Source organism: Scyliorhinus torazame, chromosome 14 (genome assembly GCF_047496885.1).
Source record: "Scyliorhinus torazame isolate Kashiwa2021f chromosome 14, sScyTor2.1, whole genome shotgun sequence".
Taxonomy (NCBI): Eukaryota; Metazoa; Chordata; class Chondrichthyes; order Carcharhiniformes; family Scyliorhinidae; genus Scyliorhinus; species Scyliorhinus torazame.
This window is the reverse complement of record NC_092720.1, coordinates 218,902,921-218,927,844: the sequence shown is the minus strand read 5'-3', so window position 1 is coordinate 218,927,844 and position 24,924 is coordinate 218,902,921. Positions and strand designations below refer to the sequence as shown.

At 59.6% G+C, this 24,924-nt stretch overlaps 1 protein-coding gene across 1 annotated transcript in view; it reads left to right on the top strand.

The window, feature by feature from the left end:
• The window catches only part of LOC140389167 (uncharacterized), a 188,978-nt gene that overhangs the window by 1,623 nt on the left and 162,431 nt on the right, over positions 1–24,924 (top strand). Inside the window, exons 4-6 of the mRNA XM_072473328.1 lie at positions 6,931–6,953; positions 7,051–7,195; positions 7,527–7,530. Coding sequence (XP_072329429.1) covers positions 6,931–6,953; positions 7,051–7,195; positions 7,527–7,530 — 172 coding nt within the window. The remainder of the gene's footprint in view (positions 1–6,930; positions 6,954–7,050; positions 7,196–7,526; positions 7,531–24,924) is intronic.

Genomic DNA, 24,924 nt, shown 5'->3' with positions numbered 1-24,924 from the left:
GGACTTTAACCTGGTGTTGTAAGACTTCTTACTGTGCCCACCTCAACACAGATTAAGTCCGTGGTGGTAAGCCTTGTGGGACAGCCTTTCTGTAACCAATTCAGCCCCTTAACAGGGCAATGAATGTTCTCATCCTGCTGTCACTGGTATTCCCCCAGCAATGAGCAGGGGTCTCACAATACGGGAAGCCTGAAAATCAAACCCTGTTGGGGTTACTGGTGGGATTCTGCGAGGGGGTGAGGGCGAGGTGGTGGGATTGAGGATGTAGCGGGAATGCCATTGTTCAGTTGCACTGTGTACCTGATCGAGGGACTGTAAGAGGTTCACGCCCCCGTTTCCTCTGACTGATGGTTCTTGACTTGAGGATTTTATAAAGAACAAAATTACACAGACACAGGGATTGGCTCAATCACAAACTTGTTGTTTAGTAAAAACACTCCCAACACCCGAATACAAAGAGCTGTAAATAGTGTAAATAACATTACACAACATATAATTGGTTTTTCTGATTTAAATCCTTCCACAATTTAAACTCGACTTCCACATAAACACACTAATCACCACAACTTATTTAAAAGCTGCTGCGCAATCAATTACTCTTGAGACAAGGTGAGTCATAGCTAATAGGCTTTAATCTGCTGGAACTGTTCCCCAGCAGCTTCAATACAGAAAGTGAAGGCTGCTGGGATGGCATTGGTACTTATACTCCGCCTCTCAGGGCGGAGCTATGTACATCAGCCAATGGTAGACTCCTGGGTCTAGCCAATGGTCATCCACATCTCGGGTACCGCAATACCTGGTATTACCACATTCACCCCCTATTAAAAAAGAGCCCGGCGGGGTGATGGCCAGCGTTAATGTCGCCTTTCGCATGGTAGGACCAGGTATTGAGGTGCCGTGATGTCGAGGGTAATAGCAAAGTGTTCATGGTGCAGCAATCAGTCGATCGGGTGGCCTGGTCATCCTTCTGGAGCGTCTGGGCTTCGGTGGTGATCCTGATGGGGGTACAGGCGGTTGCGATTCCGGGAACGTGGTTTCGTCCTCCTAGGCAGCTTCGTCACCCCTAGGCGGCGCTGTTGGGCGAAACGTGGCCAGGGGCGCGCCTGTAGGGGGCGTTGGTGCTTGTTCGGGCCTAGGCAGGGGCGGCGGTAGTACTGACCCTCCGGTCAGGTGCTGCGGGGAGTGTGGGGGTGGGGGCACTGGTGCGGGGGCGCGTGGGGCTCTGGCGGGCGCCAGGTCCCGAAGGGAGACCGTGTCTTGGCGGCAGTCAGGGAACGCTACATAGGCGTACTGGGGGTTGGCGTGCAGCAGGTGGACCCTCTCGACCAACGGGTCCGACTTGTGCGCCCTCACATGTTCCGAAGCAGGATGGGTGGTCCGGGTATCGCTAGCCAGGTTGGGAGCGAGGTCCCGGAGGAGGACTTCCTGGGGAAAACAAGGAGACGTTCATGACGTGTCTGATTTGTGGTAGTACAGAGCAGCGACCGGATGGAATGAAGGGCGACTGGGAGGACTTCCTGCCAGCGGGAGACTGTGAGATTCCTGGACCATAGGGCTAGCAGGATGGTCTTCCAGACCGTTCCGTTCTCCCTCTCTACCTGTCCGTTACCCCGGGGGCTGTAACTGGTCCTCCTGCTCGAGGCGATGCCCTTGCTGAGCAGGAATTGACGCAGTTCGTCACTCATAAAGGAGGACCCCCCTATCACTGTGAATGTATGCGGGGAAACCGAACAGTGTAAAGATACCCTGGAGGGCCTTGATGACGGTGGTTGTGGTCATGTCTGGGCAGGGTATTGCGAATGGGAACTGGGAGTACTCGTCAATCACGTTCAGGAAATACGTGTTGCGGTCGGTGGAGGGGAGGGGGCCTTTGAAATTTACACTGAGGCGTTCAATGGGACGGGAAGCCTTTATCAGGTGCGCCCTCTCTGTCCGGTAGAAGTGCGGTTTGCACTCCCCGCAGATTTGGCAGTCCCTGGTGACGGACCTGACCTCCTCGATGGAGGAGGGCAGGTTGCGGGTATTGATAAAATGACAGAGACGAGTGACCCCCGGGTGGCAGAGGTCCTCGTGGAATGATCGGAGGCGGTCCACTTGTGCGGTGGCACAAGTGCCGCGGGACAGGGCATCAGGAGGCTCGTTCAGCTTCCCCAGATGGTACAAGATCTCGTAATTGGAGGTGGAGAGTTCGATCCTGCACCGCAAGATCTTGTTGTTCTTAATCTTGCCCCGCTGTGCATTATCGAACATGAAGGCAACCGACCGTTGGTCCGTGAGGAGATTGAATCTCCTGCCGGCCAGGTAATGCCTCCAGTGTCACACAGCTTCTACTATGGCCTGTGCCTCTTTTTCGACCGAAGAGTGGCGAATTTCGGAAGCATGGAGAGTCCGGGAGAAGAAAGCCACGGGCCTGCTCGCTTGGTTGAGGGTGGCCGCCAGAGCTACGTCGGACGCATCGCTCTCGACCTGGAAGGGGAGTGACTCGTCGATGGCGCGCATCGTGGCTTTAGCAATGTCTGCTTTGATGCGGCAGAAGGCCTGGCGGGCCTCCGTCGACAGGGGGAAGGTTGTGGACTGGATCAGGAGTCGAGCCTTGTCTGTGAAATTGGGGACCCACTGTGCATAATATCTGAAGAAGCCGAGGCAGCGCTTTAGGGTCTTGGGGCAGTGAGGGAGGGGGAACTCCATGAGGGGGCGCATGTGCTCAGGGTTGGGGCCTACAACTCCACTTCGCACTACGTAGCCCAGAATGGCTAAACAGTCGGTGCTAAACACGCATTTATCCTTATTGTAAGCCAGATTAAGGGTATTCGCGGTCTGGAGAAATTTTCAGAGATTGGTGTCGTGGTCCTGCTGGTCATGGCCGCAGATGGTGACGTTATCAAAATACGGGAATGTTGCGCGTAAGCCGTACCGGTCAACCATTCGGTCCATCTCTCGTTGGAAGACCGAGACCCCGTTCGTGACACCGAAGGGAACCCTTAAAAAGTGATAGAGCCGCCCATTTGCTTCGAAGGCAGTGTACTGGCGGTCACCATGACGGAGGGGTAGCTGGTGGTAGGCAGACTTGAGATCCACCGTGGAGAAAACCTTGTATTGCGCGATCCTGTTCACCAGGTCGCCTATACGGGGGAGAGGGTACGCATCCAGCTGCGTAAATCTGTTGATGGTCTGGCTGTAGTCAGTGACCATCCTATGTTTCTCCCCTGTCTTTACCACCACTACTTGAGCTCTCCAGGGACTGTTACTCGCTTCGATGATCCCTTCCCTCAGCAGCCCTTGGACCTCCAACCTGATAAAGGTCCGGTCCTGGGCAATGTACCGTCTGATCCTGGTGGCGACGGGTTTGCAATCCGGGGTGAGGTTCGCAAACAGGGAGGGTGGGTCGACCTTAAGGGTCGCGAGGCCGCAGGCAGTAAGGGGGGGTATAGGGCAGCCAAATTTAACGGTCAGGCTTTGCAGATGGCACTGGAAATCCAGCCCAAGGAGGGTGGCTGCGCAGAGGTGCGGCAGGACGTACAGGCGGAAATTGCGGAATTCCCTGCCTTGGACAGTGAGGTTCGCTAGGCAGAACCCCTTTATCTCCACTGCGTGTGACCCGGAGGCCAAGGAGATCCTTTGGTGAACGGCATGGGTGACAAGAGAACAGCGCCTTACCGTGTCGGGGTGAACAAAGCTTTCCGTGCTCCCAGAGTCGATCAAGCACGACGTCACGTGGCCGTTGATGATGGAGATCGTCGTTGTAGCTTTCACAAGTGTCCGGGGCCGACTCTGGTCCAGAGTCACCGAGGCCAGCTGCAGTAATGGAGAGTTCGAGTTCTGGTCGGGCAGCGTGTAGTCGGCTGTGCCGGGGCCTGAGGCCCGATCCAAGATGGCGCCAGCCATGGGTTGCACATGGAGTCCGGGGATGAAGAAGATGGTGGCGGCGACGGACAAATTGCCGGCGCCCAACCGTCCAGCGTCGTGGCCGGGGGGCAAAATGGCCGCGCCCGCAGGTCGCACGCGGCCTGAGGATAGGGGGGTGGCGGTGGGCGCTGGACGGCCAGGGCCTGAAAGGGGGGCTGCCGATAGTTGCTGGAGACCGCGGCCACAGCGCGGGCCTGGCAGACCCCGACATCGTGGCCCTTCTTGCCGCACCCTTTGTAGGTGGCGGTGCGGGCCGGGCAGCGCGGGCAGGGATGATTCACCTGCCCGCAGAAGAAACAGCGTTGTCCGGCGGCGGTAGCGGGCCGTCTCGCCGCACAGGCTTGCGGGGTCAGGGGGAAGGTCTGAGGGGCTGCCGCAGAGGGGTGCCACACAGCCCAGGGGGCCGCCGCGCGTCCGGGAGCAAAAGCCAGCGCGTTTTTATACACAACGTCCATGGATCCAGCCAGGGCCCGTGCCTCAGTCAGTTCAAGAGTGTCCATTTCTAGGAGCCTTCGGCGGATAGCGGGGGAGGTCATACATGCCACGAAAGCATCCCTGATCAAAAGTTCCATGTGCTCGTTCCCCGAAACTGGCGGGCAGCCATAGTTTCGGCCCAGCACCAGCAGCGCCCGGTAGAAGTCTTCCAACGTTTTCTCGGGGCTTTGTCTCCTAGTCGCCAGCAGGTGACGAGCATAGATCTGGTTCACAGGGCGGATATAATGTCCTTCTAGCAGCTCGATCGCTGCAGCACAATTCTCTGCCTCCTCGATCAGAGGGTAGATCCCAGTGCTGACCCGCGAGCGTAGAAGGTGCATCTTTTGTCTTTCCGTGGGGCTGTCGGCGGCCGTGTCGAGGTAGCCCTTAAAGCACGCCAGCCAATGTTTGAAGATAGCAGCAGAGTTGTTCGCGTGGGGGCTGAGCTGAAGGCACTCCGGTTTGATACGGAGATCCATCCTTTCAACTGAAGTTGTAGCAGATTAAATTGATGCGCAATCAATTACTCTCGAGACAAGGTGAGTCATAACTAATAGGCTTTAATCAGCTAGAACTGTTCTCCAGCAGCTTCGATACAGAACGTGAAGGCTGCTGGGACGGCATTGGTTCTTATACTCCGCCTCTCAGGGCGGAGCTATGTACATCAGCCAATGGTAGACTCCTGGGTCTAGCCAATGGTCATCCACCTCTCAGGTACCGCAATACCTGGTATTACCACAAAAGCCTCTCCTGAAAAACCACAGACAAAACCCCACATTTCAGCCCAAACGTTCCTCAATTCAAACCCAAATCCCCCCCGGATTTGGATGTTACACTGAAGTTATTTTAAAACCTCAGCCCCAATCCCCCTCGGATTTGGCTGATAAATTACAATTCCCCACCCGGCTGCTCCTTCTGGTGTGAATTGTAGGCCCGGGAGCCAGGTTGACCGTTCTTGACCCTCCTTCTTGGCTGCAGTGCCAGACCCTTGGATCTTGTCCTTTTAATGATGATTCTTATCGGAATATCACAAACACATTTCCTGAAGCCATCCTGCTGGAGGGTCAGTGCTCAGCACCTTTCAATCTCTTTACACAGTCATTTTCAATCCCAGGGTCACGGCGTTCCCGATCGCGGGAATTGGGATCCTCATAAAATCCAACCCATGGGGTTTAAACTGAATTGGAAAAGCAGCAGTTAATGATGTTGGAATCAGGTTTAAACTGGCTTCACAGACTCATTAATGAGACTAATTAACTTCCTGCCGCTAGTCCGGTGCATTGACCCCTTCCCGACTCTGACTTAATCCCGGGAGGTTTTCCTGCCATCGACAGACTGAGCCGTGTCCTCTCGTGTGATTCCCTGTGTCCGGACACCATGCTCGCTGCTGTGACAGACTGGAGTAAATTCCACCCCGTGTGACAGTGAGTTCCACATTCCCATCACTCTCTCGGCAAAGAAGTTTCTCCTGAACTCCCGATTGGATTTATTTGTAACTTTATGGTTGTGTTATGTAATTTGGAAGAACACAAGCTGCCACTTGATGCAGTTTTGAGTAAAGGTTGCTCCAAACTTTGAAGTGAGTTCAATGTGTTTTATTGAACTATTAGCACAGTTCTCAATGAGTTCGACTCTCGGCTAATCTAAATGTAGTAACTCAGTCTAACTGAACCAGCCTTGCTCTAAGCCACGTGCTGGGGTGTGATGCTGAGGATACACCCTGTCTCACTCTGTAGATGTTGGTCTGTGGAAAGAGGCGGGGTGTGAGTGCCTCATCCCTTTTATAGTGAGATACCACCCCTCAGTGTCCTGACTGCTCATTGGTCGTGTCCAAATTCTATGTGTTCATTAGCTGCATGTTTGCATAACATAGACATACTGTGCAGAAGGAGACCATTCGGCCCATCGAGTCTGCACTGACCCACTTAAACCCTCACTTCCACTCTAATCCCATAACCCAACAACCCTCCAAACCTTTTTGGACACTAAGGGAAATTTAGCATGGCCAATCCACCTAACCTACACGTCTTTGGACTGTGGGAGGAAACCGGAGCACCCGGAGGAAACCCACGCAGACACGGGGAGAACATGCAGACTCCGCACAGTTAATGACCCAGTGGGGAATCGAACCTGGGACCCTGGCGCTGTGACGCCACAGTGCTAGCCACTTGTGCTACCGTGCTACTATATCATGACATATATTATGTTTCTATCCCTATTTCTGGATTCTCTACAGTGTAAACATCTTCACTGAATCTATCAAACCCGACCCCTTCCATCATTTGAAAGATCTCTATCAGGTCTTCTCTTTTCTACAGGAAAGTTGATCAATCTTTGCTGTTAGTTGAAGCCTCTCAGTTGCTGTCAATCTTTTTGATACTTTCTCCTGTGCTTCAATATCCTTTGTGTAACATCCTCTTTCTATTCCATGTCTGCAGCAATGGGAATTTACAATTCACAGCAGCTTGTAATAATGTGAGGGTCATTTCTGCTTTCTGGATATAGACAGTCCGTCTCTGTCAACTCAGATTTGTGTTTTGTTTATTTCAGGAGGTAGCATCTCGGAAGAGGAGGTAGGACATGAACTTTACTGAAACTCAGGGCAAGTTGGTAAAATTACTCAGCAAAGTGTTTGTGGTCAATTTATAATCAACTCTTTAATATTTACAGGATTAGCGATGAGGTTAAACAGCTGTCACTAGCAGATGATGTCCTGTCCATCGGAAAATTCAACAGCCCTTTCCCGTTCCCAGTGTGGAGAGAAATGCTGGATGTCATTAACCCTGGTAAAACTCAGATAAGTTCCTCTGTCCTGGTTTAGATCTTATATTTCAATCATTATCCATATAAATATCAAAGACACCGGGCGGGATTCTCCGGTCCGCCAGCCCCCTTTTCCTGGGCAGCGGCCCTCACCGGCAGCGGGATTCTCCATCTCCGCCACCTGCCAATGGGATTGCCCATTGTGGCCACCCCACACCGCCGGGAAACCCGTGGGCGTGGGAGCGCTGCCGGCGCAACGGAGAATCCGTCGGCAGAGAGAATGTTTAAGAGCTTTGTTATAAAGAAATGAGGATAAAAATGGTCCTGATTGGAATTAAAGTCTGATTCATGCACCTAATCCACTTTCTAAACATCATTCCCAGCTCGGTCAGCTGAAACTGTCAGCTCCCTAAACATCACCAATACAGGAACTCTCAGATGAAGCTCTGTCTCCAGAACCCATCGATCCTTTACAAACTTCAGCAAGTGGAAACGCCGCCATTCCCAGCTGAACCTTTCCTCCCCGAAAATCCCGGAGTGATCGTATTTAACCGTGTGTTTCCCGGCGCTCACAGTGCCGAGAAACACATGGCGATAAAACGCCCCCCACGTTGGGTAAGGTGCCTGTGGGGAACGCGGGGCCGAGGCCGCTCATCGCCCCGTTTTGTGCAGTGAGGAGCTCCGCTCGCCCGAACTCCTCAGTGCAGCGAGAGATCGGGACGCCATTTTAAAATGATATCCCGATCTCCCAGGCCACCGACGCCACCCCGACACCCCCCCCCCTCCCAAGCACCAACTCACTTTGGGAGGGTCCCCAGCTCCCCCCGCAACACACACGGTGGACACCCCCAGCCCGATCACCAGCACACAGAAAATGGCAGCTTGGCACATTGGCAGTGACAGCCTGGCAGTGCCCTTGTCAGCTAGCAGTCTGATGCAACCACCAATTCACTCAAAGACACGAGGAGAAGTAAACCGTGGTTTTAATCAGTTTAGAACAGTGCCTGCCTGCGACTGGTACAATACTGGAAACCGCCTGCAGGTCAGCTGCTCTTTATACTTCCTTTCAAGGGGAGGAGCCATGGGCGGAGCCCGTACATGCCCCAACATATCCCCCTGTGGGTGAAGCCACACAATGGCCCATAGGTGGAGCCCACGGGGTTAACAACATAACACAACAGCAGAACATGATACAAATGCACTGGTGAATTATTAGCACTATACATTCCCCACACAGGGCCACCTGGGTGCCTGTGTGCTTTGTTTGGGGTGAGCTCTGCTATTCCCCTGCTTCCCCTGCAGTGGGGCTGAGCTTCTGATGAGTGAACTGAGGAGTGGCAGCACCTGGTGTGTCACTGATTGAGCTTGGCCACGCCCATCCCGGTGATGGCTCAGCCGGGGTCTGAGGCTTTCCAGAGGGGCGGCCTGGGTGGCTCCCAAATGACCAGAGGCTCTGTGAACATTTCCAGGACACAGTGAGCAGTCAGCAGAGAGAGCAGCCAGGGGCCTGTGAGTAGCACCAAAGGGGTGTGTTTAAAACCCAGACTGCAGCAATGGGGGTCTGAGCCAGGCCACCCCGATCCCGAGGGGGACACCCCGAGTGCACAGACCTGTCACCAAGTCGCTCCCCGTTACTCCCCCCGGCAAAGGCAGCCCCCCCAGCAAGTCCCACAATTATTGAGGCTTTTTGAGGGTTTTTTCCCCTCTCTCTGCCCCTCAGCAGCCATGGAGCCCAGTCCCCGTTTGTAAATACTTGCACTAATTCACACCCGCGTGACGTCTGCCTGAGAGGGGCGGAGCATCGTGGAAGGGCGGAGCATATTGTGTCCAATCCGCTGATTAGATTTAAATCTATGTAAATGAGGGTGTTACTTGGGCCCCGCTGCAGGGCACAAACTTTGATTTCACCGCCAGGGAGGGACTGGAGCCTGGCGTCGGAATCAGTGCCGGGCACAAACCTCGATTTGTGCATTCCACCCGATTCTCCGCCCGATCGCACTTCCGGTGCCGTGAAGCGGAGAATCCGCCATATTTGTTTCCATGGAGCAGAACGGAAATATCTCGGTGTTGAGATCTTCATCTAAATTTGTGAAGAGATTAGTTTATTTTGATGATGTCACACACACCCCACAGTTTTACACACACACACACACACACACACACACCCACACACACACAGTTACACACACACACAGTTACACACACACACAGTTTTACACACACACACACACAGTTACACACACACACAGTTACACACACACACACACAGTTACACACACACACAGTTACACACACACACACAGTTACAGACACACACACACAGTTACACACACAGTTACACACACAGTTACATGCACACACAGTTACATACACACACAGTTAGACACACACACAGTTACACACACACACAGTTACACACGCACAGTTACACACACATGCACACAGTTACACACACACAGTTACACGCACACCAACACACACGCAGTTACACACACACACACACAGTAACACACAGTTACACACACACAGTTACACACACACACAGTTACGCACACACACAGTTTCACGCACAGTTACACACACACAGTTACACACACACAGTTACACACACCCACACACACAGTTACACACACGTACACAGTTACACACAGTTACACACACAGTTACACACATGCAGTTACACACACACACAGTTACACACACACACAGTTACACACACACATACACACAGTTACGGACACACAGACAGTTACACGCACACAGTTACACGCACACACACAGTTATACACATATACAGTTACACACAAACGCACACACAGTTACACGCACACACAGTTACACACACACACAGTTTCACACACACACACCCACACAGTTACACACACACACACACAGTTATACACACACACAGTTTCACACACAGTTACACACACATGCACACTTACACACACAGTTACACACACACATTTACACACATACATACACAGTAAACCCCCCCCCACACACGCACACACACACGGTTACACACACACAGTTACACACACACACAGACACACAGTTACACACACACACAGTTACACACTCACAGTTACACACACACAGTTACACACACACACAGTTACACACACGCACACATAGTCTCTCCCCGATCCCCAGTGACTCTCCCCCGATCGCCAGTAAGTCATTCCCCCGATCCCCTGAGTCCCTCCCCGATCCCCAGTGAGTCTCTCCCCCCGATCCCCAGTGAGTCTCCCCGATTCCCAGTGACTCTCCCCATGAACCCCAGTGAGTCTCTCCCCCGATCCCCAGTGAGACTCTCCCCCGATCCCCAGTGAGTCTCTCCCCCGATCCCCAGTGCGCCTCCCCGATCCCCAGTGACTCTCGCCCTGATCCCCAGTGAGTCTCCCCTGATCCCCAGTGACTCTCCCCCGATCACCAGTGAGTCTCTCCCCGATCCCCAGTGAGTCTCTGCCCGTTCCCCAGTGACTTTCCCCCTGATCCCCAGTGAGTCTCCCCCGATCCCCAGTGACTCTCCCCCGATCCCCAGTGATTCTCTCCCCCGATTCCCAGTGAGTCTCTCTTCCCGATCCCCAGTGAGTCTCCCCCACGATCCCCAGCGAGTCTCCTCCCGATCCCCAGTGAGTCTCCCCCTGATCCCCAGTGGGTCTCTCCCCGATCCCCAGTAAGTCTCCCCCGATCCCTACTGAGTCTCTCCCCCGATCCCCAGTGTGTCCCCCCCAATCCCCAGTGAGTCTCTCCCCGATCCCCAGTGAGTCGCTCCCCCCGATCCCCAGTGAGTCTCCCCCCCGATCCCGAGTGAATCTCTTCCCCCGAAACGCAGTGAGTCTTTCCCCCCCGAAACCCAGTGAGTCTCTCCTCCCGATCACCAGTGAGTCTCCCCCGACCGCCAGTGAGTCTCTCCCACCGAGCCCCAGTGGGTCTCGCCCCGATCCCCAGTGAGTCTCTCCCCCCCGATCCCCAGTGAGTCTCTCCCCCGATCCCCAGTGAGTCTCTCCCCCCCGATCCCCAGTGAGTCTCCCCCGATCCCCAGTGAGTCTCTCCCCCCGATCCCCAGTGAGTCTCTCCCCCCCGATCCTCAGTGAGTCTCTCCCCCCGATCCCCAGTGTGTCTCCACCGATCCCCAGTGAGTCTCCCTTTATCCCCAGTGAGTCTCCCTCCCGATCCCCAGTGAGCCTCTCCCCCGATCCCCAGTGAGTCTCTCCCCCCGATCCCCAGTGAGTCTCCCCCCGATCCCCAGTGAGGCTCTCCCCCCGAACCCCAGTGAGTCTCTCCCCCGATCCCCAATGAGACTCTCCCCACGATCCCCAGTGAGTCTCTCCCCGAACTGCAGTGAGTGTCTCCCCGATCCCCAGTGAGCCTCTCCTCCGATCTCCAGTGAGTCTCTCCCCCCGATCCCCAGTGAGTCCCTCCCCGATGCCCAGTGAGTCTCTCCCCGATCCCCAGTGAGTCTCCCTCTGATCCCCAGTGAGTCTCCCCCGATCCCCAGTGACTCTCCCCGATCCCCAGTGGGTTCCCCCCTGATCCTCAGTGAATCTCCCCCCCCCAAAACCCAGTGAGACTCTCCTTCCGAAACCCAGTGTGTTTCTCCCCCCGATCCCCAGTGAGTCTCTCCCCGATCCCCAGTGAGTCTCTCCTCCCCGATCCCCAGTGAGTCTCTGCCCCCGATCCCCAGTGAGTCTCTCCCCCCCGATCCTCAGTGAGTCTCTCCCCCCGATCCCCAGTGAGTCTCCACCGATCCCCAGTGAGTCTCCCTTTATCACCAGTGAGTCTCCCTCCCGATCCCCAGTGAGCCTCTCCCCCGATCCCCAGTGAGTCTCTCCCCCGAAACCCAGTAAGTCTCTCCCCCCGGTCCCCAGTGAGTCTCCTCCCCGATCCCAGTGAGTCTCTCCCCCGATCCCCAGTGAGTCTCACCCCCCTGATCCCCAGTGACACTCCCCTGATGCCCAGTCTCTCCCCGATCCCCAGTGAGTCTCCCCCGATCCCCAGTGAGTCTCTCCCCCCCGATCCCCAGTGAGTCTCCCCCCGATCCCCAGTGAGAGTCTCCCCCCGAATCCCAGTGAGTCTCTCCCCCGATCCCCAGTGATACTCTCCCCACGATCCCCAGTGAGTCTCTCCCCCGATCTCCAGTGAGTCTCTCCCCCGATCCCCAGAGATACTCTCCCCACGATCCCCAGTGAGTCTCTCCCCCGATCTCCAGTGAGTCTCTCCCCCCCGATCTCCAGTGAGTCTCTCCCCCCAATCCCCAGTGAGTCCCTCCCCGATCCCCAGTGAGTTTCTCCCCGATCCCCAGTGAGTCTCCCCCTGATCCCCAGTGAGTCTCCCCCGATCCCCAGTGACTCTCCCCGATCCCCAGTGAGTCCCCCCTGACCCCCAGTGAGTCTCCCTCCGATCCCCAGTGAGTCTCCCCCCGATCCCCAGTGAGTCTCCCCCTGATCCCCAGTGAGTCTCCCCCGATCCCCAGTGAGCCTCCCCGATCCCCCGTGAGTCTCCCCCTGATCCCCAGTGAGTCTCTCCCCCGATCCCCAGTGAGTCTCCCCCGATCCCCAGTGAGTCTCTCCCCGATCCCCAGTGAGTCTCTCCCCGATCCCCAGTGAGTCTCTCCCCGATCCCCAATGAATCTCTCCCCCGATCCACAGTGAGTCTCTCCCCGATCCCCAGTGAGTCTCCCCCTGATCCCCAGTGAGTCTCCCCCGATCCCCAGTGACTCTCCCCGATCCCCAGTGAGTCCTCCCCGATCCCCAGTGAGTCTCTCCCCCGATCCCCAGTGAGTCTCTCCCCGATCCCCAGTGAGTTTCTCCCCCGATCCCCAGTGAGTCTCTCCCCCGATCCCCAGTGAGTCTCTCCCCCGATCCCCAATGAGCCTCCCCGATCCCCAGTGAGTCTCTCCTGATCCCCAGTGACTCTCGCCCTGATCCCCAGTGAGTCTCCCCTGATCCCCAGTGAGTCTCTCCCCAATCCCCAGTGAGTCTCTCCCCGATCCCCAGTGAGTCTCTCCCCCGATCCCCAGTGAGTCTCTCCCCGATCCCCAGTGAGTCTCTCCCCGATCCCCAGTGAGTCTCTCCCCCCGATCCCCAGTGACTCTCCCCCGATCACCAGTGAGTCTCTCCCCGATCCCCAGTGAGTCTCTCCCCCGATCCCCAGTGAGTCTCTCCCCCGATCCCCAGTGAGCCTCCCCGATCCCCAGTGAGTCTCTCCTGATCCCCAGTGGCTTTCCCCCTGATCCCCAGTGAGTCTCCCCCGATCCCCAGTGACTCTCCCCCGATCCCCAGTGATTCTCTCCCCCGATTCCCAGTGAGTCTCTCTTCCCGATCCCCAGTGAGTCTCCCCCCCGATCCCCAGCGAGTCTCCTCCCCCCCGATCCCCAGTGATTCTCTCCCCCGATTCCCAGTGAGTCTCTCTTCCCGATCCCCAGTGTGTCTCCCCCTGATCCCCAGTGGGTCTCTCCCCGATCCCCAGTAAGTCTCCCCCGATCCCTACTGAGTCTCCCCCCCGATCCCCAGCGAGTCTCCTCCCCCCCGATCCCCAGTGAGTCTCTCCCCGATCCCCAGTGAGTCTCTCCCCGATCCCCAGTGAGTCGCTCCCCCCGATCCCCAGTGAGTCTCCCCCCCGATCCCGAGTGAATCTCTTCCCCCGAAACGCAGTGAGTCTTTCCCCCCGAAACCCAGTGAGTCTCTCCCCCCAATCACCAGTGAGTCTCCCCCGACCGCCAGTGAGTCTCTCCCCCCGATCCCCAGTGGGTCTCGCCCTGATCCCCAGTGAGTCTCTCCCCCCCGATCCCCAGTGAGTCTCTCCCCCGATCCCCAGTGAGTCTCTCCCCCCCGATCCCCAGTGAGTCTCCCCCGATCCCCAGTGAGTCTCTCCCCCCGACCCCCAGTGTGTCTCCACCGATCCCCAGTGAGTCTCCCTTTATCCCCAGTGAGTCTCCCTCCCGATCCCCAGTGAGCCTCTCCCCCGATCCCCAGTGAGTCTCTCCCCCCGATCCCCAGTGAGTCTCCCCCCGATCCCCAGTGAGGCTCTCCCCCCGAACCCCAGTGAGTCTCTCCCCCGATCCCCAATGAGACTCTCCCCACGATCCCCAGTGAGTCTCTCCCCGATCTGCAGTGAGTGTCTCCCCGATCCCCAGTGAGCCTCTCCTCCGATCTCCAGTGAGTCTCTCCCCCCGATCCCCAGTGAGTCCCTCCCCGATGCCCAGTGAGTCTCTCCCCGATCCCAGTGAGTCTCCCTCTGATCCCCAGTGAGTCTCCCCCGATCCCCAGTGACTCTCCCCGATCCCCAGTGAGTTCCCCCCTGATCCCCAGTGAATCTCCCCCCGATCGCCAGTGAGTCTCCCCCCGATCCCCAGTGAGTCTCCCCCTGATCCCCAGTGGGTCTCCCCCCGATCCCCAGTGAGTCTCCCCGAACCCCAGTGAGTCTCCCCCCCCGATCCCCAGTGAGTCAGCCCCCCGATCCCGAGTGAGTCTCTCCCCCCAAAACGCAGTGAGTCTTTCCCCGCCGAAACCCAGTGAGTCTCTCCCCCACGATCCCCAGTGAGTCTCCCCCCCCCAAAACCCAGTGAGACTCTCCTTCCGAAACCCAGTGTGTTTCTCCCCCCGATCCCCAGTGAGTCTCTCCCCGATCCCCAGTGAGTCTCTCCTCCCCGATCCCCAGTGAGTCTCTGCCCCCGATCCCCAGTGAGTCTCTCCCCCCGATCCTCAGTGAGTCTCTCCCCCCGATCCCCAGTGAGTCTCCACCGATCCCCAGTGAGTCTCCCTTTATCACCAGTGAGTCTCCCTCCCGATCCCCAGTGAGCCTCTCCCCCGATCCCCAGTGAGTCTCTCCCCCCGAAACCCAGTAAGTCTCTCCCCCCGGTCCCCAGTGAGTCTCCTCCCCGATCCCAGTGAGTCTCTCCCCCGATCCCCAGTGAGTCTCGCCCCCCTGATCCCCAGTGACTCTCCCCTGATCCCCAGTCTCTCCCCGATCCCCAGTGAGTCTCCCCCGATCCCCAGTGAGTCTCTCCCCCCCGATCCCCAGTGAGTCTCCCCCCGATCCCCAGTGAGACTCTCCCCCCGAATCACAGTGAGTCTCTCCCCCGATCCCCAGTGATACTCTCCCCACGATCCCCAGTGAGTCTCTCCCCCGATCTCCAGTGAGTCTCTCCCCCGATCCCCAGAGATACTCTCCCCACGATCCCCAGTGAGTCTCTCCCCGACCTCCAGTGAGTCTCTCCCCCCGATCTCCAGTGAGTCTCTCCCCCCAATCCCCAGTGAGTCCCTCCCCGATCCCCAGTGAGTTTCTCCCCGATCCCCAGTGAGTCTCCCCCTGATCCCCAGTGAGTCTCCCCCGATCCCCAGTGACTCTCCCCGATCCCCAGTGAGTCCCCCCTGATCCCCAGTGAGTCTCCCTCCGATCCCAAGTGAGTCTCCCCCCGATCCCCAGTGAGTCTCCCCCTGATCCCCAGTGAGTCTCCCCCGATCCCCAGTGAGCCTCCCCGATCCCCTGTGAGTCTCCCCCTGATCCCCAGTGAGTCTCTCCCCCGATCTCCAGTGAGTCTCTCCCCCCCGATCTCCAGTGAGTTTCTCCCCGATCCCCAGTGAGTCTCCCCCTGATCCCCAGTGAGTCTCCCCCGATCCCCAGTGACTCTCCCCGATCCCCAGTGAGTCCCCCCTGATCCCCAGTGAGTCCCTCCCCGATCCCCAGTGAGTTTCTCCCCGATCCCCAGTGAGTCTCCCCCTGATCCCCAGTGAGTCTCCCCCAATCCCCAGTGACTCTCCCCGATCCCCAGTGAGTCCCCCCTGATCCCCAGTGAGTCTTCCTCCGATCCCCAGTGAGTCTCCCCCCGATCCCCAGTGAGTCTCCCCCTGATCCCCAGTGAGTCTCCCCCGATCCCCAGTGAGCCTCCCCGATCCCCCGTGAGTCTCCCCCTGATCCCCAGTGAGTCTCTCCCCCGATCCCCAGTGAGTCTCCCCCGATCCCCAGTGAGTCTCTCCCCGATCCCCAGTGAGTCTCTCCCCGATCCCCAGTGAGTCTCTCCCCGATCCCCAGTGAATCTCTCCCCCGATCCACAGTGAGTCTCTCCCCGATCCCCAGTGAGTCTCCCCCTGATCCCCAGTGAGTCTCCCCCGATCCCCAGTGACTCTCCCCGATCCCCAGTGAGTCCTCCCCGATCCCCAGTGAGTCTCTCCCCCGATCCCCAGTGAGTCTCTCCCCGATCCCCAGTGAGTTTCTCCCCCGATCCCCAGTGAGTCTCTCCCCCGATCCCCAGTGAGCCTCCCCGATCCCCAGTGAGTCTCTCCTGATCCCCAGTGACTCTCGCCCTGATCCCCAGTGAGTCTCCCCTGATCCCCAGTGAGTCTCTCCCCAATCCCCAGTGAGTCTCTCCCCGATCCCCAGTGAGTCTCTCCCCCGATCCCCAGTGAGTCTCTCCCCGATCCCCAGTGAGTCTCTCCCCGATCCCCAGTGAGTCTCTCCCCCCGATCCCCAGTGACTCTCCCCCGATCACCAGTGAGTCTCTCCCCGATCCCCAGTGAGTCTCTCCCCCGATCCCCAGTGAGTCTCTCCCCCGATCCCCAGTGAGCCTCCCCGATCCCCAGTGAGTCTCTCCTGATCCCCAGTGGCTTTCCCCCTGATCCCCAGTGAGTCTCCCCCGATCCCCAGTGACTCTCCCCCGATCCCCAGTGATTCTCTCCCCTGATTCCCAGTGAGTCTCTCTTCCCGATCCCCAGTGAGTCTCCCCCCCGATCCCCAGCGAGTCTCCTCCCCCCCGAAACCCAGTGATTCTCTCCCCCGATTCCCAGTGAGTCTCTCTTCCCGATCCCCAGTGTGTCTCCCCCTGATCCCCAGTGGGTCTCTCCCCGATCCCCAGTAAGTCTCCCCCGATCCCTACTGAGTCTCTCCCCCGATCCCCAGTGTGTCCCCCCCAATCCCCAGTGACTCTCCCCCGATCCCCAGTGAGTCTCTCCCCGATCCCCAGTGAGTCTCTCCCCGATCCCCAGTGAGTCGCTCCCCCCGATCCCCAGTGAGTCTCCCCCCCGATCCCGAGTGAATCTCTTCCCCCGAAACGCAGTGAGTCTTTCCCCCCGAAACCCAGTGAGTCTCTCCCCCCAATCACCAGTGAGTCTCCCCCGACCGCCAGTGAGTCTCTCCCCCCGATCCCCAGTGGGTCTCGCCCTGATCCCCAGTGAGTCTCTCCCCCCCGATCCCCAGTGAGTCTCTCCCCCGATCCCCAGTGAGTCTCTCCCCCCCGATCCCCAGTGAGTCTCCCCCGATCCCCAGTGAGTCTCTCCCCCCGATCCCCAGTGAGTCTCTCCCCCCCGATCCTCAGTGAGTCTCTCCCCCCGATCCCCAGTGTGTCTCCACCGATCCCCAGTGAGTCTCCCTTTATCCCCAGTGAGTCTCCCTCCCGATCCCCAGTGAGCCTCTCCCCCGATCCCCAGTGAGTCTCTCCCCCCGATCCCCAGTGAGTCTCCCCCCGATCCCCAGTGAGGCTCTCCCCCCGAACCCCAGTGAGTCTCTCCCCCGATCCCCAATGAGACTCTCCCCACGATCCCCAGTGAGTCTCTCCCCGATCTGCAGTGAGTGTCTCCCCGATCCCCAGTGAGCCTCTCCTCCGATCTCCAGTGAGTCTCTCCCCCCGATCCCCAGTGAGTCCCTCCCCGATGCCCAGTGAGTCTCTCCCCGATCCCAGTGAGTCTCCCTCTGATCCCCAGTGAGTCTCCCCCGATCCCCAGTGACTCTCCCCGATCCCCAGTGAGTTCCCCCCTGATCCCCAGTGAATCTCCCCCCGATCGCCAGTGAGTCTCCCCCTGATCCCCAGTGAGTCTCCCCCTGATCCCCAGTGGGTCTCCCCCCGATCCCCAGTGAGTCTCCCCGATCCCCAGTGAGTCTCCCCCCCCCGATCCCCAGTGAGTCAGCCCCCCGATCCCGAGTGAGTCTCTCCCCCCAAAACGCAGTGAGTCTTTCCCCGCCGAAACCCAGTGAGTCTCTCCCCCACGATCCCCAGTGAGTCTCCCCCCCCCAAAACCCAGTGAGACTCTCCTTCCGAAACCCAGTGTGTTTCTCCCCCTGATCCCCAGTGAGTCTCTCCCCGATCCCCAGTGAGTCTCTCCTCCCCGATCCCCAGTGAGTCTCTGCCCCCGATCCCCAGTGAGTCTCTCCCCCCGATCCTCAGTGAGTCTCTCCCCCCGATCCCCAGTAAGTCTCCACCGATCCCCAGTGAGTCTCCCTTTATCACCAGTGAGTCTCCCTCCCGATCCCCAGTGAGCCTCTCCCCCGATCCCCAGTGAGTCTCTCCCCCCGAAACCCAGTAAGTCTCTCCCCCCGGTCCCCAGTGAGTCTCCTCCCCGATGCCCAGTGAGTCTCTCCCCCGATCCCCAGTGAGTCTCGCCCCCCTGATCCCCAGTGACTCTCCCCTGATCCCCAGTCTCTCCCCGATCCCCAGTGAGTCTCCCCCGATCCCCAGTGAGTCTCTCCCCCCCGATCCCCAGTGAGTCTCCCCCCGATCCCAGTGAGTCTCCTCCCTGATCCCAGTGAGTCTCTCCCCCGATCCCCAGTGAGTCTCGCTCCCCTGATCCCCAGTGACTCTCCCCTGATCCCCAGTCTCTCCCCGATCCCCAGTGAGTCTCCCCCGATCCCCAGTGAGTCTCTCCCCCCCGATCCCCAGTGAGTCTCCCCCCGATCCCCAGTGAGACTCTCCCCCCTAATCACAGTGAGTCTCTCCCCCGATCCCCAGTGATACTCTCCCCACGATCCCCAGTGAGTCTCTCCCCCGATCTCCAGTGAGTCTCTCCCCCGATCCCCAGAGATACTCTCCCCACGATCCCCAGTGAGTCTCTCCCCGACCTCCAGTGAGTCTCTCCCCCCGATCTCCAGTGAGTCTCTCCCCCCAATCCCCAGTGAGTCCCTCCCCGATCCCCAGTGAGTTTCTCCCCGATCCCCAGTGAGTCTCCCCCTGATCCCCAGTGAGTCTCCCCCGATCCCCAGTGACTCTCCCCGATCCCCAGTGAGTCCCCCCTGATCCCCAGTGAGTCTCCCTCCGATCCCAAGTGAGTCTCCCCCCGATCCCCAGTGAGTCTCCCCCTGATCCCCAGTGAGTCTCCCCCGATCCCCAGGGAGCCTCCCCGATCCCCTGTGAGTCTCCCCCTGATCCCCAGTGAGTCTCTCCCCCGATCCCCAGTGAGTCTCCCCCGATCCCCAGTGAGTCTCTCCCCGATCCCCAGTGAGTCTCTCCCCGATCCCCAGTGAGTCTCTCCCCGATCCCCAGTGAATCTCTCCCCCGATCCACAGTGAGTCTCTCACCGATCCCCAGTGAGTCTCCCCCTGATCCCCAGTGAGTCTCCCCCGATCCCCAGTGACTCTCCCCGATCCCCAGTGAGTCCTCCCCGATCCCCAGTGAGTCTCTCCCCCGATCCCCAGTGAGTCTCTCCCCGAACCCCAGTGAGTTTCTCCCCCGATCCCCAGTGAGTCTCTCCCCGATCCCCAGTGAGTCTCCCTCGATCCCCAGTGAGTCTCTCCCCCGATCCCCAGTGAGTCTCCCCCGATCCCCAGTGAGTCTCTCCCCCGATCCCCAGTGAGTCTCTCCCCGATCCCCAGTGAGTCTCTCCCCCGATCCCCAGTGAGTCTCTCCCCGATCCCCAGTGAGTCTCTCCCCCGATCCCCAGTGAGTCTCCCCCGATCCCCAGTGAGTCTCTCCCCCGATCCCCAGTGAGTCTCTCCCCGATCCCCAGTGAGTCTCTCCCCCGATCCCCAGTGAGTCTCTCCCCGATCACCAGTGAGTCTCCCCCGATCCCCCGTGAGTCTCCCCCTGATCCCCAGTGAGTCTCTCCCCCGATCCCCAGTGAGTCTCCCCCGATCCGCAGTGAGTCGCTCCCCGATCCCCAGTGAGTCTCCCCCCCGATCCCCAGTGAGTATCTCCCCGATCCCCAGTGAGTCTCTCCCTCGATCCCCAGTGAGTCTCTCCCCGATCCCCAGTGAGTCTCTCCCCCGATCCCCAGTGAGTCTCTCCCCACGATCCCCAGTGAGTCACTCCCCGATCCCCAGTGAGTCTCCCCCTGATCCCCAGTGAGTCTCCCCCGATCCCCAGTGACTCTCCCCGATCCCCAGAGTCCTCCCTGATCCCCAGTGAGTCTCCCCCCGATCCCCAGTGAGTCTCCCCCCGATCCCCAGTGAGTCTCCCCCGATCCCCAGTGAGTCTCCCCCGATCCCTCGTGAGTCTCCCCCTGATCCCCAGTGAGTCTCTCCTCCGATCCCCAGTGAGTCTCCCCCGATCCCCAGTGAGCCTCTCCCCCGATCCCCAGTGAGTCTCTCCCCCCGATCCCCAGTGAGTCTCCCCCCGATCCCCAGTGAGGCTCTCCCCCCGAACCCCAGTGAGTCTCTCCCCCGATCCCCAATGAGACTCTCCCCACGATCCCCAGTGAGTCTCTCCCCGATCTGCAGTGAGTGTCTCCCCGATCCCCAGTGAGCCTCTCCTCCGATCTCCAGTGAGTCTCTCCCCCCAATCCCCAGTGAGTCCCTCCCCGATGCCCAGTGAGTCTCTCCCAGATCCCCAGTGAGTCTCCCTCTGATCCCCAGTGAGTCTCCCCCGATCCCCAGTGACTCTCCCCGATCCCCAGTGAGTTCCCCCCTGATCCCCAGTGAGTCTCCCCCCGATCGCCAGTGAGTCTCCCCCCGATCCCCAGTGAGTCTCCCCCTGATCCCCAGTGGGTCTCCCCCCGATCCCCAGTGAGTCTGCCCGATCCCCAGTGAGTCTCCCCCCCCGATCCCCAGTGAGTCAGCCCCCCGATCCCGAGTGAGTCTCTCCCCCCAAAACGCAGTGAGTCTTTCCCCGCCGAAACCCAGTGAGTCTCTCCCCCACGATCCCCAGTGAGTCTCCCCCCCCAAAACCCAGTGAGACTCTCCTTCCGAAACCCAGTGTGTTTCTCCCCCCGATCCCCAGTGAGTCTCTCCCCGATCCCCAGTGAGTCTCTCCTCCCCGATCCCCAGTGAGTCTCTGCCCCCGATCCCCAGTGAGTCTCTCCCCCGATCCCCAGTGAGTCTCTCCCCCCCGATCCTCAGTGAGTCTCTCCCCCCGATCCCCAGTGAGTCTCCACCGATCCCCAGTGAGTCTCTCCCCCCGAAACCCAGTAAGTCTCTCCCCCCGGTCCCCAGTGAGTCTCCTCCCCGATCCCAGTGAGTCTCTCCCCCGATCCCCAGTGAGCCTCTCCCCCGATCCCCAGTGAGCCTCTCCCCCGATCCCCAGTGAGTCTCTCCCCCCGAAACCCAGTAAGTCTCTCCCCCCGGTCCCCAGTGAGTCTCCTCCCCGATCCCAGTGAGTCTCTCCCCCGATCCCCAGTGCGTCTCGCCCCCCTGATCCCCAGTGACTCTCCCCTGATCCCCAGTCTCTCCCCGATCCCCAGTGAGTCTCCCCGATCCCCAGTGAGTCTCTCCCCCCGATCCCCAGTGAGTCACCCCCCGATCCCCAGTGAGACTCTCCCCCCGAATCCCAGTGAGTCTCTCCCCCGATCCCCAGTGATACTCTCCCCACGATCCCCAGTGAGTCTCTCCCCCGATCTCCAGTGAGTCTCTCCCCCGATCCCCAGTGATACTCTCCCCACGATCCCCAGTGAGTCTCTCCCCCGATCTCCAGTGAGTCTCTCCCTCCGATCTCCAGTGAGTCGCTCCCCCCAATCCCCAGTGAGTCCCTCCCCGATCCCCAGTGAGTTTCTCCCCGATCCCCAGTGAGTCTCCCCCTGATCCCCAGTGAGTCTCCCCCGATCCCCAGTGACTCTCCCCGATCCCCAGTGAGTCCCCCCTGATCCCCAGTGAGTCTCCCTCGGATCCCCAGTGAGTCTCCCCCCGATCCCCAGTGAGTCTCCCCCTGATCCCCAGTGAGTCTCCCCCGATCCCCAGTGTGCCTCCCCGATCCCCCGTGAGTCTCCCCCTGATCCCCAGTGAGTCTCTCCCCCGATCCCCAGTGAGTCTCCCCGATCCCCAGTGAGTCTCTCCCCGATCCCCAGTGAGTCTCTCCCCGATCCCCAGTGAGTCTCTCCCCCGATCCACAGTGAGTCTCTCCCCGATCCCCAGTGAGTCTCCCCCTGATCACCAGTGAGTCTCCCCCGATCCCCAGTGACTCTCCCCGATCCCCAGTGAGTCCTCCCCGATCCCCAGTGAGTCTCTCCCCCGATCCCCAGTGAGTCTCTCCCCGATCCCCAGTGAGTTTCTCCCCCGATCCCCAGTGAGTCTCTCCCCGATCACCAGTGAGTCTCCCCCGATCCCCAGTGAGTCTCTCCCCGATCCCCAGTGAGTCTCTCCCCCGATCCCCAGTGAGTCTCCCCCGATCCCCAGTGAGTGTCTCCCCGATCCCCAGTGAGTCGCTCCCCGATCCCCAGTGAGTCTCCCCCCGATCCCCAGTGAGTCTCTCCCCGATCCCCAGTGAGTCTCCACCCCGATCCCCAGTGAGTCTCTCCCCCGATCCCCAGTGAGTCTCTCCCCACGATCCCCAGTGAGTCACTCCCCGATCCACAGTGAGTCTCCCCCTGATCCCCAGTGAGTCTCCCCCGATCACCAGTGACTCTCCCCGATCCCCAATGAGTCCTCCCTGATCCCCAGTGAGTCTCCCCCCGATCCCCAGTGAGTCTCCCCCCGATCCCCAGTGAGTCTCCCCCGATCCCCAGTGAGTCTCCCCCGATCCCTCGTGAGCTCCCCCTGATCCCCAGTGAGTCTCTCCTCCGATCCCCAGTGAGTCTCCCCCGATCCCCAGTGAGTCTCTCCCCGACCCACAGTGAGTCTCCCCCCGATCCCCAGTGAGTCACTCCCCGATCCCCAGTGAGTCTCTCCCCCGATCCCCAGTGAGTCTCTCCCCGATCCCCAGTGAGTCTCTCCCCGATCCCCAGTGCGTCTCTCCCCTGATCCACAGTGAGTCTCTCCCCGATCCCCAGTGAGTCTCCCCTGATCCCCAGTGAGTCTCCCCCGATCCCCAGTGACTCTCCCCGATCACCAGTTAGTCTCCCCCGATCCCCAGTGAGTCTCTCCCCCGATCCCCAGTGAGTCTCCCCCGATCCCCAGTGAGTCTCTCCCCCGATCCCCAGTGAGTCTCCCCCGATCCCCAGTGAGTCTCTCCCCGATCCCCAGTGAGTCTCTCCCCCGATCCCCAGTGAGTCTCTCCCCGATCACCAGTGAGTCTCCCCCGATCCCCCGTGAGTCTCCCCCTGATCCCCAGTGAGTCTCTCCCCCGATCCCCAGTGAGTCTCCCCCGATCCCCAGTGAGTCGCTCCCCGATCCCCAGTGAGTCTCCCCCCGATCCCCAGTGAGTCTCTCCCCGATCCCCAGTGAGTCTCTCCCTCGATCCCCAGTGAGTCTCTCCCCGATCCCCAGTGAGTCTCTCCCCCGATCCCCAGTGAGTCTCTCCCCACGATCCCCAGTGAGTCACTCCCCGATCCCCAGTGAGTCTCCCCCTGATCCCCAGTGAGTCTCCCCCGATCCCCAGTGACTCTCCCCGATCCTCAGTGAGTCCTCCCTGATCCCCAGTGAGTCTCCCCCCGATCCCCTTGGGAGTCTCCCCCCGATCCACAGTGAGTCTCCCCCGATCCCCAGTGAGTCTCCCCCGATCCCTCGTGAGTCTCCCCCTGATCCCCAGTGAGTCTCTCCTCCGATCCCCAGTGAGTCGCTCCCCGATCCCCAGTGAGTCTCCCCCCCCGATCCCCAGTGAGTCAGCCCCCCGATCCCGAGTGAGTCTCTCCCCCGATCCCCAGTGAATCTCCCCCGATCCCCAGTGAGTCGCTCCCGGATCCCCAGTGAGTCTCCCCCCCGATCCCCAGTGAGTCTCTCCCCGATCCCCAGTGAGTCTCTCCCTCGATCCCCAGTGAGTCTCTCCCCGATCCCCAGTGAGTCTCTCCCCCGATCCCCAGTGAGTCTCTCCCCACGATCCCCAGTGAGTCACTCCCCGATCCCCAGTGAGTCTCCCCCTGATCCCCAGTGAGTCTCCCCCGATCCCCAGTGACTCTCCCCGATCCCCAGTGAGTCCTCCCTGATCCCCAGTGAGTCTCCCCCCGATCCCCAGGGAGTCTCCCCCCGATCCCCAGTGAGTCTCCCCCGATCCCCAGTGAGTCTCCCCCGATCCCTCGTGAGTCTCCCCCTGATCCCCAGTGAGTCTCTCCTCCGATCCCCAGTGAGTCGCTGCCCGATCCCCAGTGAGTCTCCCCCCCGATCCCCAGTGAGTCTCTCCCCGATCCCCAGTGAGTCTCTCCCTCGATCCCCAGTGAGTCTCTCCCCGATCCCCAGTGAGTCTCTCCCCCGATCCCCAGTGAGTCTCTCCCCCCGATCGCCAGTGAGTCTCCCCCCGATCCCCAGTGAGTCTCCCCCTGATCCCCACTGGGTCTCCCCCCGATCCCCAGTGAGTCTGCCCGATCCCCAGTGAGTCTCCCCCCCCGATCCCCAGTGAGTCTCGCCCCCCGATCCCCAGTGAGTCAGCCCCCCTATCCCGAGTGAGTCTCTCCCCCCAAAACGCAGTGAGTCTTTCCCCGCCGAAACCCAGTGAGTCTCTCCCCCACGATCCCCAGTGAGTCTCCCCCCCCAAAACCCAGTGAGACTCTCCTTCCGAAACCCAGTGTGTTTCTCCCCCCGATCCCCAGTGAGTCTCTCCCCGATCCCCAGTGAGTCTCTCCTCCCCGATCCCCAGTGAGTCTCTGCCCCCGATCCCCAGTGAGTCTCTCCCCCCCGATCCTCAGTGAGTCTCTCCCCCCGATCCCCAGTGAGTCTCCACCGATCCCCAGTGAGTCTCCCTTTATCACCAGTGAGTCTCCCTCCCGA